This window comes from Balaenoptera borealis, assembly GCF_965194805.1.
Source record: "Balaenoptera borealis genome assembly, chromosome: 14".
NCBI lineage: Eukaryota > Metazoa > Chordata > Mammalia > Artiodactyla > Balaenopteridae > Balaenoptera > Balaenoptera borealis.
This window is the reverse complement of record NC_138875.1, coordinates 70611221-70630408: the sequence shown is the minus strand read 5'-3', so window position 1 is coordinate 70630408 and position 19188 is coordinate 70611221. Positions and strand designations below refer to the sequence as shown.

The following is a 19188-nucleotide window of genomic DNA, read 5'->3' as shown; positions in this document are numbered from 1 at the left end:
CCACGCCTCCCGCCCTCCCAGGCCCCTCCTCCTGAACTCCCCATAGAGTGGCTGGCGGGGCTTCCCTGGGGCTTCCGGCAGGGCAGCTTGCAGGGGTCGTTTCTGGTGTCTGCACCTGGAGTCAGAACGAGCCCTCTTGGATCGTCCCCCCCCCCCCCACCTACTACAGCAACAACTGCTGTGAGATCAGGGTTCCCATGACCATCCGGCGTGAGGTGTAGCGGGGGGCGGGGTTCTAATAATGCTTTTGTGCCACAGTGTGAAGCTGATCCCCCACAAGGCATGCTTTTCCCAGAGTGGCGATGCCCTGTGAGGCTGCAAATAGCATATGCTCCCCCCAGTGGCTCATGTGAAGGGACAAAGCAGCCGCAGGCCATGGGCGAGCTGGTACAGGATCAGGGAGATAAGGAGTCCTCGGGCAACCCTGCTGCTGGAATCGACCATAAGCTGGGTTTTCTTTTCTTTCTCAAGTTTTTCAGGGTGACAGTCACAGCCCCTCAGTCAACCCTGAACAGGACACACACGGATGGAGAGTTCCCTGGGACGGGGGGCGTGGAGGGCAGGGAAACTGCAGGAAAAAAGGCAAGGATGGAGTGCCAGCACTTATAGTCTGTCTAAAGAACAAACTCCTGGCTTGCAAATGGCAGATCTGGGTCTCTGGCCTCCATGGCCTCAGCGCCTTCACTGCCCGCCAGTTCTGATGTGATTTGAACGCTCTCTCTCAAGGGACAGGAAAGTACTTGGGAGTTCAGCAAAATGACTTCAAACCCCAGCCCCGTGGCCCGTGTAACCTCCGGGCTGAGCCTCGGCTTCCCTGTCTGCACAACAGACTCAGTTAATTGGCCACCTCCCAGGCCAGAGCAGAGATTTTCTGGGAAACAATGCAACGCAGGGTCTGTTGGCGCTGCCGTCATAAGCTGTCACAGAACAGGTGCCCGAGCCGCGTCCTCTTTATTTTCTCTCCCTCATTTTCCCTTTTCCTTGTTGGTTTCTTTCTTCGCAGCTCTTCTGTCTTTGTCCCTGTCCCCCTTCCTCACTGCCACCACCCACGCCAGGCCTGGGACCCGGAGCGCCCACAGAACCCCTTTTCCACGCCGAGGAAAGGGTCACAGTCCACGGTCAGAGTGGGGAGGCCCTGGGCTCAGCCAACCCTTCTCCCTGCTTCCTGGGGCGTCCCCGAGGGCTGGGCTCCACTGACTCTGGGAGGGGCGAAGGTCTCTGAGGGAGGGGGTTGGGCAGGTGGGGCCCCAGAGCCCGTGGAGGAGGGCGGACCAGATGGGCCAGGTGGCTCCCGGGTTCTGAGGTGGGTGCCAGGGCAAGGAGTGGTGGCTGAGGGGCACCGTGTCCTGGGGGGTGGCTGCAGCCCTGTGACTCCTCCAGGGATGGGGACAAGGGGACATGGCCCTGGTGCACACGGCCTGTGGCAGGTCTGAGTCAAAACACCTAAGGCCGACCCCGGCCGGTCATGTGGAGGGCTGCCCAGTCATCGCCTTATGCCGGCCTGGATCACCCTGGCGGGCTGGGCGCGGCCCAGTCAGCCGTGAGTCAGGCCCCGGCGGCCTCGCCACGCAGCACAGGGCAGGGGCCGCCGGGCCCAAGGACGCCCCCTCCCCACCCCTGGCCCTGCTTCTCCCCTCAACCAGCCTGAAGACCCTGCCCCATCTGTGTCAGGTGCAGTCTAGCCAGGGACCTGGGCTTCCCGGCCCCTGTTGCCCCCAGCCCTTCAGCCAGGGGGTGGGGTGGAAGTGGGGGGAGCCTCGGGGCCACCCGGCCCTGGACGGGAAGTCAAGTCGGGGGCGGGGTGAGGAGCTGTCTCCAGAGAAGATTCAGCAGGAGAGAGAAGCAGAGGAGCCTGGCCCAATGTCGATGGTGCCCCACTGAAGACCCAGCAAGCACCCCGCCAGACGCTGGAGGGTCCAGCGCGGCACAGACCACGGTAGGCTTCCCCGAATTTATCCTCAGCACAGGCAAACATCACCTTTTCCCTCATGTGTCGGGGGCACCTGATGGCCCACCCGGCTCTCCAGGCCTCAGTCTCCGCATCCGCGTAATGGGCATGGTAAGACGTGCCCTGCACATCTCTCTGAGCCTGTGGAGGTAGAGTTCAGACCAGATGTGAAAGTGTCATGTGGACACCTGAGGGGTTAAAGATCATGGCAGGTTTAGAGGGCAGAGGAGAGAGTACTGGATGGGGAGGCCGGAATCCTGGCTTTGCCATCCTGAAGGGGTCACCCCTGGGGGTCTTGATTCCTGGATTCCCAAGGGGCCCTCAAGTTCCCTTTTCCCCAGAACAGTGGAGGGTTCTGAGTTCGTGGTGGCCTAGCTTTCCCTGGGATGGAGACCTGGCAGGTAGAGGGCCCCTATCCCCCCAGAAGGGGCTGCGGTGGGTCACGGGGTGGCCCCTGCCTGCCTCTGCTTTCGGGAGAAGAGAGGGAGTCTTTGCTAAAGTGAAGTCCCTCAAGGGAGGCTCTGGGGTGTGTGGTTGGTCAAGGTCATGGCCCCTACACTTTTGACCTTGACCCAGAGAGGACTCGACCTCTCTGTGCTTTGCTTACTCTGTAAGATGGGCTTAACTGTGGGGGCACCAGCTCACGGGACCATGCAGGGAGAAAGGAGAAATATAAGTAGTCTTCACAGAGTTTGGCACCGGGGGGCGGGGGGTGCGGGTGGCACCTTGGCATAAATAACCTGAGAAGAGGCTGGACCCCAATCTTGCCATCAGCAGTTCCCCAGGACTGGGGAGAGGCTCCCAGGAGGGCAGGAACATTGTCCCCAGAACCTGTCCTGGGTGGGGATTGGGTGGTCCTGGGGCTTGAAGGGGGTGGGAAGGGACATAAGTCCCCCTCCTCCCCGTCCTCTCCCTCCTACCCACCTACCCACCCACCCCCCACCCCCGCCCCTCCTCCCAGAGCTCCCGCTGGAGGGAGGCACGCAGCCCCCACCCCAGGCCCGCTGCATGAGGTCTCTGGCACCCCCTTGTGGCCAGTCCTCAATGCACCCCCCCCCCCCCCCCCAGCCCCAGGTGCTCAGCAGGGCAGAGGCCCTTACAGGACCCCTCCACTGGCCTCCTTCCCCGCCCTGGATGATGGCCTCGGCCTACCCTCCATTCCAAGCCCCAGGCATCTACCCCCACTCCCTCAATCCCCAAATCCTGCCCTGCCCAGCCCTAGGGGAGGCACTGACCCAGTCAGGTGGACCCGGGGCTGGAGGTGCCCCTGCCACGGTGCCTGCTGCCCACTGGTCAGTGGGGGGCGCTGCAGCCCGCGGCTTGGGGCTGAGCTCAGTGGCTGAGTGCTGGCGAGCGCTGGGCCGCGAGCCCTGGACCTGGCCCTCACCCCCGCTGCGTCCAGTGCTCCAGGGTGCCTGGGAGGCTTTCTCTATCCTCCACCACCCCATCCCGCAGTTCACACCTCAAAGAGCCTTTCTGGATCCTTGGAGATGGATGGCCTTCTCCAGGCTGGTTTTACAGACGGGAAAACCGAGACTCCTAAAAGGTTCTTTCTGGAATCCTCACAGCTAATCAGGACTAAAACCTGGGGTTCCTGACTCCTTGTCTGGGAGCCTGAGGGAGGCACGCAGCCCACATGCTGTTGGGGATGTGCCACTAATCTGTGGCCTTGGAAAAGTCACTTCCCCTCTCTGGGCCCCACCTGTGACGTTTTAACAGCTAAGATAATAATACTATCAGTCACTCAGGCATGTCTTCTGTGCCTGCAGGGTTTCCCAGAGGGTGATGTTAACCTCACAGGTTGACAACATAGTGTCCCATTTTATACTCTTGGAACTGGGGTCTGAGCAATGAGGTCACCTGTCTGAGGCTGTGAGTGGCAGAGCTAGGACTGCCCTTGAGGCCTGGCTGATTGCAGAGACCACCAACCCCACCCCCCTGACACCCCCCTCATTCTTTCTGACCTTTTCCCTTTGCAAGTGGGGACATGGAGGCAGCAGAGGCCAGGGTGGTCTTTAAGTTTCCCAGGCTAACAGCACTTTAGGAGGTAGGTGGGCTCTTGGAGGGGAGCCTAAGGGTCAGGAACTACAGGCCACTGTCCTCCCTCTATGTGAGGGTCTCCTGCTGCCAGCCTGCTGACCAGAGTGGACTCTGGGGAGACCACAGCCACTGAGGGGCTTGCGGGACTCCAGCTCTCTAGACAGTCCACTGTGATCCTGGGGCGGGCGCCGTCCCACCCAGAAAGGGAGGAAACGGAAACGGGGTCCAGGGGTGGGGCAGGGGTGGAGGAGGCCTGGCTGGGCAGGAGATCAGAGCGGGATTGTGTCATGGAGTCCTGCAGCTGATAAGCAGCTGAGCGGCCGGCCCAGGCAGAAGGAGGGGATCCCAGGGTTGACTCATCCTGGGGACCCCCCGGCCCCCTGCTGCCAGTGAGCCCTGGACCACCCTTGGCCTCCTGGCTCCGGTTTGAGGGAGGCTGTGGGGTCGTGGGCTGGAGAGCTGGCTCCATCGCACCCTGTGTGACCTCAGGCAAACCGTTCAACTTTCTGAGCCTCAGTTTCCATGTCTGTAAAACCAGGATTAAAGTGTCTCCCGTGGGGATGGGTGTTAGGACCGGAGATAATAGGGGACTCTCGTGAGTGCTTTGCTTGCTTTGGGGGATGCAGGCGGGAGAGAAGCTCATAAGGCCTTTGGGGTCTGCGATGGGCCAGCCACGTGCCCCAGAAAGCATGGGAAGCAGGGCTGCAGTGGCTCAAGGGTGCAGGGTAGTGGGGATGGGTGTCATGCCCAGGTTACCTGGAGGACAGAGGGGGCAGCCTGGCCCTCTCCTCTCGGCTCCCCCCAGCTCCTCCCCTACCTGGTCCTGTCCCTCCCTGACATCAGGGAGCTCATCTTTTCTTCTCTTCCCAGGAGGAGGATGGTCCAACCTCAGCCGGGCCTCATCCCCTCTATCCTCCCCGCCCATTGGGACTGGGCTACTCTACTCTTTCCATCTTATCATCAGGCCTGAGGCTCACATCACCTCCCACCCACCATCCTCAGAACGGTTTCCTCAGTCCGCGCTGGCACTGAGGGACGGTCCCTGACATCAGCTCTGGGGTCGGGTCAGGGTGGCCCCAGTGAGCTTGTCTGGGGGAGGGGACGCCAGTTTCAGGCTGAGTGGGTCCGCGGGGCTGCTTCCTGTTCTGTTTATTGCCTCTGAGTTCAGGAAATCACTGAGTGAAACATCCTCCCCACCTCCCCCCACCAACCCCGCGATTATTTAATAGGAGCTGGGCTGTGGTCTCTCTCTTTTGGAAAATCCAGTGGGAGAAGGAAGCTGTCAGCTCAGCTCTGACATCAGCTTAGTCCCTGAGCCAAGAGTCAGGGTGGCCAGGGCAGGGGGGCGGCGCTGGGGCGGGGTGGGGAGGAAACCAGCTGCTAGTGGCCCCCGTGACGTGAGGCTGCCACAGAGTTCCCAGGGGCGGGGGCTGGAGGGTGAGGAGCAAGGATTGTTGGAGACACACTTGGGGGCGCGCGCGCACGCGCGCGCACACACACACACACACACACACACACACACACACAGGGTCACGCCTCCCCACACGTGTCCAGAGACCCCTGGCACGCACAGATTCACAGCCACTGGTACAGGATCCAGGCACACGGTCACACACACACTCACACAATCACACAGGGGGCTCACAAAGTCAGCCAGAGGTGTGTCCACCCCGGCTCCCTCCCAGCCACACACTCACACACGCACACATGGCCAGACACAGCCCAACACAGACACACAGCCACACAAAGGGCCTCACCACACACGCACACACATGCGAATGCCCACTCGGGCCGGGAGAGACAGACCCGAGGGGAGCCCGGCGGGCACTCCCAGAAATGGGCTGGACCTCTGGGCCGCGGGCTACCCTGGAGCGGGGACTGCAGCCCGCGTCCCCCTCCCGCTGCCCGAGTGAGGATGAAGAGCTCGGTGGCAGAGTGAGGAAGGCCTGTGACTATTCCGGGCCCCACCCGGGCAGGGCGGGGCGGGGTGGGGAGCCCGGGGGTCTGAGGCTGCGGAAGGGAGCGGACGGTGAGAAGCCAGGCCCTGGGAGGGCCTTTGTCCTGGCACCGGGTGATGCCAGGCCTCCGCCCCCCACCGTGAGCACCTGCCCGGCCCCACCCTGCCCGCAGCACCTCCTGCCACTCCTGGGCTGCAAGGGACGGCAGCTGAGGAGCAAGTCAGGAACCCCCCGCTGCCAGCTGCCGAGTGACCTCGGGCAAGTCACTCCTCAGGCCCTCAGGGCCTGGCTTTCATCATCGATACCAGTGGCTTACAGACGTTTCTGACTGAGACCTGCAGTTAGAAACACATTGCACCTTGCAACCAGAAGGTGATGCACACGCTGACACATCCAGACAACGGAAACAAAAGTTTCACCGAGCAGTGCTTGCCCTCGCTCTGGGCAATGCTGGGTGATTTTGCGATTCTATTTTCTTTTGAAAGTGCTGGCGGCAACCCTCTAAATTGAATCCATGATCCACTAAGAGGCAGAGACTTACAGTGTGAAAATATCGCTCTTTACCTCTGCCTGCGATGGTCTCAAGCTAGTTCAAGATTCAGAGAGAGGCTGGGGGAGGTCAAAGTGCTTGCAGAGGCTAAAATGCCAGATCCATTAAGGGCTGATGCATGAACCATCAGGGAGGAGAGACACCCATTCTAAAGATGGAGACGTTGAGGACAGAGCCTGCAGTGGAATCAGGCCCCATGCAACTTGGCACGGACCTCGGAGGCAGGCCTCTGACCCCACTGATGATCGGAGCCCTGTAGGCTGCTGCTTCCCTTGCAATTTCTATCAGAATTGAAGAAAAAATATGCAGTCACTCTGATTCACCTCCAGGGGGGTGATTCCTGACGCAGAACCAGTCAGGAAATGTCAGGGTGATGCTGGGGACAGTTGGCAGGAGGCCAGACTGGCTTCTGGCTCCCACTTGGCCCCGAGGGTGTGTAGCTGGTCCCTGCCAGAGATTTGATGGGGTGAGAGTGAGAAGGGCAGACTATAGGCCCAGAGCTGGACCTCAAGAGCCCCAAAGACAGCTGGAAGGGAAGTGTTGCTTATTCCCAAGGTGGGAAGTATTGCTTATTCCCCTGCAGAGGCTCTGAGAGGTTGCCTGTTCCCCCAGGACCCATGCCACACTCTGTCTACTGAGAGGACCCAGGAGCCCTCCTTGGCCTAACTCTCAGATCTCGGGTGGAGTACGGACCCCTGGACCCAGGCCCAACCCAAGCCCCTGACTCAGGCTGGGGTTTGAGCCCCTCCTGTGGCCACCCCGACCTCTGGTTAGAATGGCTGCCACGTGGCAGGCACTGTGTGTTTCCCACTTAACATCCTCATGACAGCCCCATGAGCCCGGCGCTACTGCATCCCCACTCTCAGTGGGCTCAGAGAGAGGAAGCCAGTTGCCCCAGGTCACAGGTGTGGACAGGAATCAAACCCATGTTTGCCTAGCTCTAAGACACACCCTTACTCACGGGTACTACCACCCTAGCCCCAAAGGGACCAAAGGTGACTTGCAAAGCCGAGCCAGCGGCCACAGGAAAGTACATGAGAGCATATAGATGGTGGAGGTGGGCAGCCCTGCAGGTGTAGTTACATCCTCCTTTCTCAAGTGCTGAATAATGAGGTGTTTTTGCCTTTTTGGACAGGATACCCAACTGCCAGGGCTGTGCCAGGAATTCCTGAGCTTCTCCTGTCTCCTCTGGCTGCCCCTCACCAACTCTGGTCCTGGGCCACTCCCTCTGGCCCCCAACTTCCTCCCCTGGGTCCATCTGACTCCCCTGTGCTCATTTCCCAGCTGGGAGCATCAAGGCGAGGAGCGGGGCCTGAGCTGATGGCTGAGAGCAGCTGCTGGTCGCGTTTTCAGAGAACTGAGATCTTAGTTGGGGACAGGGAAGAGGGATGGGAAGGGAGGAGGGGGGCCTGCCTGGGCAATGGGGGTTGCCCAGAGCACTCAGTTTCTGGGTCACTAGTCTTGGGGAATTCCCCGATGCCCAGAGAGCTGCTTACCTGGTGAGTAACTGCTCCTGGCTGCCCACACAGGATGCCTGGCTGAGAGGGTACCTCCCTGCCACCCCCTGCCAATGGCCACTGCCACGTTACCCTCTCCCCCGAGTGCCCCGGGGCCCAGGAAAGAGACAGACAGACAGGCAGGGGGCTGTCCCCCACCTCCACAACTCCCCCCGGGGCTCCGCAGGGGGCGGCTGGTGATTCAAGCCCCTCTGAGCTGAACTATGTCTCCTTCCTTCTCAGATGGGCCCTGGGGGTGAATCAGCTCCTGGGGGCGGTGAGGCTGGGTCAGCCACTGTCTGCAGCTCAAGCCTGGGGTGGGGGTGGTCATGGGCCAGGATGGGACATAGGGAGAGAGAGCCCACCGCCGTGCCAGCCCCCCCAGCAACCCATCTGATCTTCCTGGGGCACCCCGAAAGCTGGAGGCTCGAGGGTGTTTTGTTTCCATTATCCATCAGGAGAGAATGAACAGGCCCCTCTCCTGCCCAGCTTTCCCCCTTTAGCCCTGGATTATGCCCAACTTTCCTCATCTGTAAAATGGGGACAAGAACCCTACTCCTCTGCAGTGAGGAGGATCAATGCTGATGAGCAGAGGGTTGGCTGGGCTCCCAGAACTGCGCTGAGCCTGAGCCCTCACAGCAAACCCACAGCACAGGTGTCATTATTCCCATTTTATAGATGAGAAAACTGAGGCCAGGACGTGGTCACTTCCTCAAAGTCACCCAGCTCATAACTGGCAGACCCAAACCTCTAACCCGGCTCTGACTGAGGCTGAAGTCCATGCTTCCAACCAGCAGACTTTACGCCTTCTCGCCATGAGAGACTTGGCACAGACAGCTTTTAGAAACTAAAATGCTTTTAGAAAATACTTAGCATCTGCTCTGATGTAACCCTGAGCCAGGTGCTGTCAAGAGTACAAATGAGGATCAGACCCCAACCAAGCCCTCAAAGAGGGAGGAATGAGACTTGTTCCCACTTGAAAGGAGAGTGGGCAGGACTGGGCAGACTCAGCTAACCTGGGCTGTGGGAGGAAGGGGAGGCTTCCTGGAAGAAGCGGCCTGAGTACAGCTCGCCACCCCTTGCTCCCATCGCAGCATGAGGTGCTGCTGGCATAGCTGCAGCCTTCAAGCCAGAGGCCGGGGGTCCAGGCCTCATTCTCTTGTTAACTCTCTGTGCTGCCCTGGGCAAGTGTCTTCACCTCTCTGAGCCTCAGCTTCCCCACCTGACATTCTAAGAGAGACTTGTGGATGGTGAGTGAGAATCAGAAGAAAAGGAGGGGCTGAATGGCCACATGCGCCAAAGTGAGTGGGAGAGAAAGAGCCCTCAGGGGCCCTGGGGAGGCCCCAGGCCAGCCCTGGACTCACTTCCTGGAGATGAGCAGGTGGATGGCACAGCCGCCTGGAGGAGCACCCCCAGCCCTGGCCTGGCCGCCCCCCGCCCAGGCTGAGGGTGCCCTATGTGGGCCCCAACTGTCCCCCTCACCCCGAGGCCGGTCAAATCCCCAGCAGGCCCAGTGTGCAGAAGCAGGACAGGCTGGGGATGAAGTCACAGCTGGAAGGGGCCGGGCTGGGGCTGCCACTCCAGGGTGGGGCCTGGGGTCACGACCCTGGGAGCAGGCAGCCAAGAAGGGAGGATGCCTTCCGTGAGGAAGCTGGGGAAAACACACACACACACATAGCAGTGTAGAGAGGGAAGGAAGAAAACAAACTCCAGGAGACCAAAGCTGGCCTGGAGCGCCGCCTGGGCAGCTGATTCCCGGGGACCGAGGCCACGTTGCAGGCGGCTCACGGGTCCGCGGCTCCAAGACCCTGCCCGGCCTGCCCCCGAGAGGCCCGGTGCAGGTGGTGGCTGGACATGGACAGGAGAGGGAGGCTGGGCCTGGGGTGCCGAGGGGCCCAGAACACTTGGGGAGCACAGACCAAGTCAGGTACCGTGAGAGGGGAAACTGAGGCAGGGGAGGGGGGCCAGTCAGGGCGAGGGTGAAGTGTCTTCTAGACTCCGCCCCACTTCCTGTTTCCTGTGGGGTGGGGCTGAGATTACATGGCGTTTGGGGGAGTTTTATAGGGCTGAGGAGGGGTCTGGGCAGCCAGAGGACAGTGCAAGACCCGGCGAGTCCACTGGGAGTGATGCAGGGGAGGAACCGTGGCAGGAGGGCAGTGGGACGAGGAGGCGGCCTCCAGGAGAATCAGGGCACCCAGTGAGATACTTGGGCGGGGGAACAGGGGATCCATAGATGGGGCCTCTGTGGGGCCCTGGTCAAATGGATTTGGGGTCCACATCAGAAGAGTCAGGATGAGTCAGACGACAGGGGTCCGGGAGATGTGGGGTGTGGGTCTGGAAGCTGATCCAGAGTTCATGCTCCCCGAGTGCTCAGGCCCTGCTGCAGGAGAGACTGGGTCTGGGGGATTATGAGAGGGAGGTGACCTGGGATGTCCTGGGGTGTGGGGCTGCCTGAGACAGGCTGGGGTGGCTGGACCTCCTAGGGGCATACACAGACCCCAGAGCAGGTGCATGAGAGGGGCAAGTGCCAGGCGGGGCCTTCCATGGCCCCCAAGGAAGACACCAGGTGTGGAGCGGCCGGGAGGAGGAAGGAAAGCCAGTGTGGGCTCTACCAGCCTCCTCCCTGCTGGGAAGCGCCCGCTGGGATGGGCAGTTTTATCGCCCCACAGCCGAGGCCCAGCTGGGAGAGCGGGGAGGAAGCAGCCTGGAGAGGGCAGGGCGTGCGTGGGGGGGAGGGGGCACGGCGGCAGCAGGAGGGCTCGTCCTGGCACGAAGAGGGAGGAATGAACGACGCTGGGCAGGTCCTCCGGGATGTGGCAAGAGGCGGGAGTTGGGGGCATGGAGGATGGCTGAGGGGGTGGGCAGAGGGAATCAGGGGCCAGGGAAAGGCTGCAGGGCTCCCTGGCCTTGGAGAACCAACTCTCCTGCCTCGTTCTCTGGTCAGGGTCAGGTGGGAGGGCTGCAGCGGGGACACCCCTGGCAACTTGTGGGACCACATAGCCCCAGATGTGTCTGACCAGCACTCCCCCACCTCTTTTGTTTTGTTTTGAATGCTTTTTGCCAGGGAGGAGTTGCTGTGGTCATTTTGCCCTAGTCCTCACCATTCCTTCCTGCCCCTCCTTACTCATTTATGAATCTACCTGGCCACGATAGACACCAGAATTTGTGACCCTGCCTAAGAGACTCCAGAAGCACCTTTTGGGGGCCATAATCATTCTCTGACGCTGAGCCCCAAGGGCCCTCCAAGACATTTTCTGTTCTCCTCAGCCATCCCTCTGCGTCCTGAGGAGCAAACCTGGCTCCGATTGGCTCAGCCTCCTTAAGTCTCTGCTTCAAATGTCCTTTCAAAATGGAAATGCTGGACCACCCTCCCCTGAAGGGTGCAAAGAGTTTAGGTAAACGCCAGACACATCACACCTTCCCAGAATCTCCTCCCCAGGCTCTCCCCAAAGAAGGGAGTCACAGTAACCCCTCACTTCCCATCTTCCCAGCCCCCTCCTCAGCCCCACAGGTACCTGTGGTCATCAGTGCAGGCTTGCTGATGGCAGTCAGGAGGCCTGACCTTGTGGGACCCTGGACAACCTGTCCCCTTGGGAGCCCCACTTTGCCTGGTGGCAGCGGGCAGGTTGGAGGAGGCCACCTCTGCGGTGGCTTCCAGCACCCACGTTCAGTTTCGCTTTTTTACCGTCTAAAGTCCACACCAGGGCCCCAGCCCCTCTTCCTGGAACCTCCTTCTCAGCCAAGCCCCAGCCTGCCTCCTCCCCACTGACCCCCAAACCCCCTGACCAGGGGGCCGCAGGTGGCAGCCTCCGTCTGCTTGCCTAGTTTCAAGCCACCTCCCCAAGCCCAGGTGAGTCAGGGCTGTCTGGGGTACCCACTGCCCAAGGACCCCGATGACTCGGGGACCCTCCTCCCCCTCCCCATCTTCAAACAACTCCCAGGGCAAGCCACGCAGGAAAACCGCAGGGTGTTTTGTTGAAGAGTTCATTATAATTTTATCAATCAAATTCTTAGAAGAGGGAAAAAGTCTGCTCTCGCCACTCTCCCCCCTCACTGCCCCCCCTTCACTCTCACTTTCTTCCATTCATAATTTCCTATGATGCACCTCAAACAACTTCCTGGACGGGGATCCCTGCTAAATATAGCTGTTTCTCTCTCTGTCTTACAACACAGGCTCCAGTATATAAATCGGGCAAATTCCCCATTTGAGCATGAACCTCTGAAAACTGCAGGCATCTAAGGTCTCCTCCAAGGCCCTCTGGAGTCCAGCCCATAATGAAGGTCTTGGCGGCAGGTAAATCCACCCGCCCCGCGCCGGCTTCCGCGCCCCGCCACGGGCGCAGCGGCAACTTGGGGCACTTGGCGATCGTGAGCGGGACACCCACTCGCCGCAAACACACGGACACTTGGGGCGCCCGCGCAGCCCGCCGGGCCGCCGGAGGCGCTGGGTGGCGGCCGGGAGCGAGAGCAGGCACATGGTCCCGGCACCGCGCGCCCAGCCCGCCCTGGGGCCCGCAGGTTGGCGGGCAAGGGAGGGTGCGCCGCAGCCTTCCTCCTCCTCCTCCTCCTTCTCCTCCTCCTTCTCGCTCCGCCGGCTCTCTCTGCTGCTCTTCCCGCTCAACTTTCTCCGGGACTCACCCTCCCTCTTTCTTTCTTTCTTTTTCTTTCTTTCTTTCTTTCTTTCTTTCTGTCTTTCCGCTTTCTCTTTTCCAACCGCGTCCCGGGCTGCTCCCTGGGAGGGGCGCCGGCCTCTGAGCAGCTTGCAAACTCCGGCCCGGGACAGGAGCAGGTGCCGCCTCCATCTGCTAGTGTCTGGAAAGCTGTGGTCTGTGCTAGGTGAGCCTGGGGTGTGGGGGCCCCCCAGCCATTCGGGGGCCTCAGCACTGCCGGGGGATGCTGGGAGGCACAGGGGACCCAGAAGTGAACTTGAGGCTGCCACTGTCCCAGGAGGGGAATCGGCTCCTGCGCGCCACCCTTTCCCCCAACCTCATCGGTTCTCCAGCCTCACAGGTCCACCGACCCCAACCCTTGATGCTTGGGTCACCTGGAAAGCAAGGGGGGGTGGTGGGAGGCGGGAAGCAGGCGCCCTGGGGCGGGGGAGGGGCGATCCTGGACAGGCCCGGACAGCTCTCAGCTCTCCTGTCACCTTTCACTTTCCTTCCTCCCCCGCCCACCTGGCTGTGTGCGACATTTTCCCTTTTTTCTTTCCTGGTTGCACCATTCCTTTTCCCTCCCGAAGGCTCTGGGGGACGGAGGGACCCCAGGATTCTCCTTGTCCTAACCCACAACCTGGGGCAAGGACCAGTAGACAGGAGTGGGAGGGCATGGAGGCCAGGAGCAGTACACAGTGGGATAGGAAGTTTTGAAGAATGAGTTGGGAATGGAGGGGGGGGCAGAACTGCAGAATTGGGGTGGAGTTGAGGGTCCTAGATAGGGGAGTGGCCACATTTGGAGAAGGATAACCACAGAATTAGGGGACAAAGGGCCCAGTGAGCCAAAATCATGTGACAGGTTTCGGAGATGAGGGTCAGCAGAAACCCCCCCTCTCCCCATGGTCCCCTAAGAAGCCCACTCTGGGAGACTGAAGCGTGAAGTAACACTCAGGAATCTGGACCATGCTGGGAGGTGGAGAGGCAGGGGCTGCTCTTTTCCTTGAGACCTGCTGGGGCTGGGGCGTGGTACCCTCCAGCCAGAGGCCAGGATGGTGTCACCCTGGACCCAGCTTCCAACTGGTAGAAACAGCTCACGTCCTGCCCCCTTGCTCCTGTCAGGAGAGAGCAGGGAGTGATAGATGGGAGAGAAGCAGAGACAGAGGGTTAGAGCTCTGGGGAGAGGGGGACAGAGAAGCAGATTTGGTGACATCGTGAAAGTAAGAAACAGCCATGCTGGGCGAAGAGAGAGCTGGACACTGAGAGGGGACACTGGTGTCCCCGAGGGAGACGAGGAGCATCCTCTACCATGAGACCCCTTGCCCACACCCCCACCTCCCTGCTCATGGCTCCCTCCTGCCTGTTCCCAGGAGTTGTGCCCCTGCTGCTGGTTCTGCACTGGAAACACGGAGCGGGGAGCCCTCTTCCCATCACCCCTGTCAACGCCACCTGTGCCACACGCCACCCATGTCACAGCAACCTCATGAACCAGATCAAGAACCAGCTGGCGCAGCTCAACAGCAGTGCCAAAGCCCTCTTTATTCTCTATGTAAGTCTCCCCCCCCAGGGTGCCAAGGAAGGAGGGAGGGAGGGGCTGGGCTTTGCTGCAGGGACCTGGGCTGGCGGGGCTGGTCAGGGAAGGGAAGGGAGGGGGACTGGTCCCACCACACCCAGACTCCCTCAGCTTCCTCCCCACCCCCTGGCCCAGGCTCCGCCACTTTCCTAGGGTGCCCAGTTAGATAGGGGCAGAGCTGCCCGGAGAAGGGGGTGCCTGGCACTTCTAGCCTTGGGATTCCTCCACCTTGTGGAGGGAGAGGCCGATGAGAGACAGAGAAGGAGGCGGTGCGGTGGACGGGGAGGTGCTGTTGGGAGAGACGGCAGGTTGTGGGTGACAGGGGTGCAGAGCTGCCCAGGAAGAGGGTGAGTGCAGTGGGTGAAAGGGCAAGTGTGTGTGGTGCACACGTTGGAGGTGAGACTCGGTGTTTTCCTTTCTGTCCCCATGTGGTCCTGATGATTGTGATGAGGAGGATAATTCCTTGCATGGTATAGGCCTGGGTGCTTTACCAAGGGAATCCACACCCACAATTACTTCAGGCTCTCAGGACAGTCCTGAGATGCCTATAGGGCAAGTGATTGGGTCCTCATGCCACTGTGTTTGGGGTGGGGGGACTGAAGCCGAAGAGCTGACCCAGAGGCTTGGTGGCAGGGCTGGAACACCCGTCCCTGACTCCCATGTCACCTCCCCTCCGCCCCTCTGCTCCTCAGTACACGGCCCAGGGGGAGCCGTTCCCCAACAACCTGGACAAGCTGTGCAGCCCCAATGTGACCGACTTCCCACCCTTCCACGCCAATGGCACGGAGAGGGCCCGGCTGGTGGAGCTGTACCGCATCATCGCATACCTGGGCGCCTCCCTGGGCAACATCACGCGGGACCAGAAGGTCCTCAATCCCAGCGCCCACAGCCTGCACAGCAAGCTGAACGCCACGGCGGACGTCATGCGGGGCCTCCTCAGCAACGTGCTCTGCCGCCTGTGCAGCAAGTACCACGTGGCCCACGTGGATGTGGCCTACGGCCCGGACACCTCAGGCAAGGATGTCTTCCAGAAGAAGAAGCTCGGCTGTCAGCTCCTGGGGAAGTATAAGCAGGTCATCGCTGTGGTGGCCCAGGCCTTCTAGATGGGAGGTCTCACAGCGCACAGTGACCTGAGATCTTAGACTTAGGTGGCTCTCAAACTGTGGCCAGGGCCCAGAGCAGTGCCAACGCCAAGTGGGGGCTGCTCGCAGACCCCGAGGGGTTCCTGGCCAGTCTACTCCCCTCCAGGGTGGGCTGTGATGAAGACAAGCAGAGCCAAAACTCCCAGAGGGAGAACCTATATATGGCACCAACTAGAAGAAGGCGCCCCTTCTTCTGGGAGACTGCAGCCAGGCACCCGGTGTCGGGCTGGATTTCGGCCCCTTCTCGTCCCCTCAGCCAGGGTCTTCGTGAGCAAACCACACAAGTTGCCTCCGGCGACCCTGACCACGGGGCAAGACAGCAGGGGTCGGGGGCATTGCCTGGCCCCCAGCAGAATGACGACTATCAGTGCCTTCGCTGCCCCTTTGGTAGACCTTGAAAGGTCTGGTTGGAACTCAGGCAGCCCAGAGGGGCTGGGATCCTGAAGGATCCTTGGCCCCTACAAGTATGTTGAGTGGAAGGCTAGAAAGGGAGCTCTGGTTTGAGATGCTACCTTGTCTTGGGTGTGATTGGAGAGCTCAGGCCTAGGACTGCCAGGTGGAAGGTTCCAGAAGGAGGTCGCTGGCCTTCAGGCTCCTGGGGAGGCAGAGAGGCCACCTTCAGTCCTGGGAAGGAAGAGAGGCCCTTGAAAGTCTCGACGGGCTCTTCCTTGAGCCTGCAGTCTGTCCCGCTGTCCCGGATGGCTGGGGTCTGGTGGCTGGACCTGGAGGCGGGGTGTGGGGAGGTGGACGGGTTGCAAAGTCAGGTGAGGAGGTTCTGAGGGGACCCAGAGTCTTGTGGGCAAAGGGTCTGTAAGGGAGGGGTGGATGGAGGAGTTCAGAGTGGCAGCTCACATCTGAGGCCCACGGAGGCCCCGTGAGGTCACACAAAGGTACTTGAGGGGCACCAGAGGCCATCGCTGGTCCCTGGAGCAAGGGGACAGCAGAAGTTGAGGTCAGGGTCTCAGGAAGCCTGAGATCCAAGGGTGCTGTGTGTCTGACCTAGCATGATTGTCTATTTATTTTGATGCCCTATTTATATTAACTTATTGGTGCTTTAAATAGCAAAGTTAATTCCCCTTTCCCTGCTCCCTCTCCAACAGAAATAATATGATGGCTCCTTCTGCAGGAGCCGGGGCCAGGCCTTAGCAGGGCCTGGTCTGGAAGTCGAAGATGTTACAAGTGGGATAAGCCTTACGGGTGAGGCTCAGAGAAGGGTCAGGAGCTGAGAGAACTGGTCAGTCTGGGAGGGGAAGGGGGACCCGGCTCCAACCCCTACCCTAACGGTAACTGGCTCTGGGGCTATCGGGACCCTGGCTGCAAGGCAGGCTGGGCCAGTCTGTGGAGTGGCCAAGGGGCCTTTTCCCAGGGCCACCATGTTGCTTGGCTCCAAGGGGCCCATTCAACACTGTGTTGTCTGGAGCCCCCTGGAATTGTGCTGTTGGAGGCAACATTCACCATGGAGATGGCACCCCTGGAGCAGTGAGCAAGGCAGCCCTGGTGGCCCACCTGCTGCTGTTCCCTTGTCCTCACGCTGCCTCTAGACTAGCAGTCTAGGGGCCCTGGAACAGTCCTGACCAGCACCCAGCGGGGAAGTGCCTTCTCGGGTGGCCTGAACACCCACAGAGGGCGAGAGGACCTGGCTGGACCTCAGGAAGCTGGACGGCCCAGGGAGGAGGCCCCTGCTCTGGAGGGGAGGATGAGGAGGCCCTGGGATGCAGACCAGGAAGCTGTGGTCCCTCCTGCCCCACCTCCCCCCACACCCCCACCCATGTCTGGGCTCCCAGGCAGGGAACCTGATCCTTTCCTTTGTGCTGGGGCCAGGCTAGTGGAGAAACGCCCTCCAGTCTGGGAGCAGGGGAGGAGGGCCCAGAGCTGGGGCAGCTGCTAAGAGCAGGGTTCTGGCGTCTTCTCAAACCCTGAGCGGGCAGCGAGCCTAGCCGTTCAGCCAGCACGATTTTGGTGCTTTGCACTCACTTTGCTCCCCTCTGCCTCCTCCGAGCACTTTACCCGTGGCCATCGGAGGGCAGGTGGGCAAGGCAGCAGGCAGGCCCTGAGGCCTGGGGTCGGGGGCTGGAGGTGGGAGTTGTCCGTCCCGTTGGCAAGACTGTTTTGTGGCGGGTGGTGGAGGAGACCACGATGGTTACGTTTTCCAACACTGTCTTAACTGAGGGTTAAGACACTGAGGGTCACGCTCAGCCTTGTCCAGGATCTCAGCCTGCTGTCCCCCGTCGCTCTGCTCCTTCAGTGAATGTGGCTTGGAAGGCTTGGAGCCGGCTGGTCTCCCTTCATCTCATCACCCCGTGGACGCAGACTCCCCATGCCAGGCCCACCTGGGCAGCCTCTGAGGCTCGGGGACCAAGCGATTCTCCTCCCCCAGGCGCAGCCCCGGCTCTGCCCCTCACCCTCATCCTCAGTGCTCTGTGTAGAACCTGTCTGGCAGATGGGCACCCACTTTGCGCAGCATCTCTGAATTTTGGAGCCTTTGTGTGGAAAAAAGCTTTGCAGGGCAGGAAGCTGTCCACTTCCTCCTTTATCTGGTTTTGACCCACACCTGCATCCTGGGTCACGGCCCCAGCCTGAGGAGGAGGGAGAGGCCGGCAGGAGAGGAGGGGTGAGGACAGTCCTTTTGCAGTTTATCGAAGGAGGGGTATTGGGGACCTTATTTATTTAAAAAATTTTTAAACGAGAAAGCACCACTATTTATTTGTCTCTCCTCCTCCTCGTCCTTCTCCCCCTCTCCTTGTCCCCTCCTTGGGGATGTCTCCCCGATAGAAGCAGTCCAGCTCTGCCTCGCTGGCTCTCCAGAATAGACATAGCGTGTGGGGCTGGAGGCCAGAACCAAGTGAGAGGTTAATTTCCCTTCAGATGGTACAGATGCTCTTACTTCCGGATTGCCACCCCCCTCCACCCCCTTGCCTGTCCCTCGCCCACACCCAGTACCTGGGCGTCACTCCCATCCACACTGCTAGCTCCGTGCATCCTTCCGTGTTTCCCTCCTTCCTTTCTACTGGAAAGGACTTGGCCTTGGGGGACAAATTCCTCTTTGATGAATGTACCCTGTGGGAATGTTTCATACTGACAGATTATTTTTATTTATTCAATGTCATATTTAAAATATTTATTTTTTATACTGAAGGAATACTTTTTTAAAAAGAAAAAAGAGAAATTAATAAAGAATCTACTCTTGGCAAGCTTTCCAGATTGTATTCATGTGGGGAGATGGGGCTGGAGGGGCCGGGACCGTCTCTGTCCTGGGCGCACAGCTGGGTGGGGCTCTGCCAGGACAGGGGCGGGCGGGTGGGAAGAGGGGGTGCTACCACCGGGCAAGGGTGCCGGCATGGGTGAGGGTGGGGTGGGCAGAACGTTGGCACAGGCAGGACAAGGTGGGTGGGGCTCCAGATCATGGGGTGCCACCAGGAGGTCCTGTTCGGAATCACGCAGGACACTGGGGCCAGAACCAGGGCTTCTGTTGGGCTCTTCTGGGCCTGAGCAGCTCTCCCACCGCAGACACTGCTGTCCCTGTTCCTGCCTCACACCTGGGGACACCCTTCCCCTGCAACCTTCTTCGCAGCCTCCTGGGACCCCTTCCTTGGGGAACAAGAGCGTTTGGAACCGAATGGTCACAGACGCAGGGACTCTGAAGCAGCCGCCAGTCTCTCCCCGGTGCTTTGCTGGGGTCCAGGGCTCCCCCAGCTGAGATTCCTTTAGGGATGTGGGCAGTTTTCTGAGAGCCACCTACGTGCTCTTCCGTGAATGTTTGTGTCAGGTCGTGTGTAGGTTTCCAAAGGTGCGTAGGATAGAGTTCATGCCTCTGGAAGCTCCAAGGCGAGTG

General features: G+C 60.3%; 1 protein-coding gene across 5 annotated transcripts; it reads left to right on the top strand.

Moving 5' to 3' along the window:
- Positions 1-1497: 1497 nt before the first annotated feature.
- Positions 1498-18550, top strand: LIF (LIF interleukin 6 family cytokine). 5 transcript variants are annotated; one of them, XM_082355683.1, is made up of 4 exons: positions 1498-1936; positions 12166-12286; positions 14012-14190; positions 14907-18550. In XM_082355683.1, the coding sequence occupies exons 2-4, from the start codon at positions 12268-12270 to the stop codon at positions 15315-15317; spliced, it is 609 nt and encodes a 202-aa protein (XP_082211809.1). In that variant the 5' UTR covers positions 1498-1936; positions 12166-12267; the 3' UTR covers positions 15318-18550. The 5 variants fall into 5 exon arrangements, with proteins under 5 accessions (XP_082211809.1, XP_082211808.1, XP_082211807.1 ...); XM_082355682.1 differs by lacking the exon at positions 1498-1936 and adding an exon at positions 9447-9919; XM_082355681.1 differs by lacking the exon at positions 1498-1936 and having other exon boundaries at positions 10745-12286.
- The last annotated feature ends 638 nt before the right edge of the window (positions 18551-19188 follow it).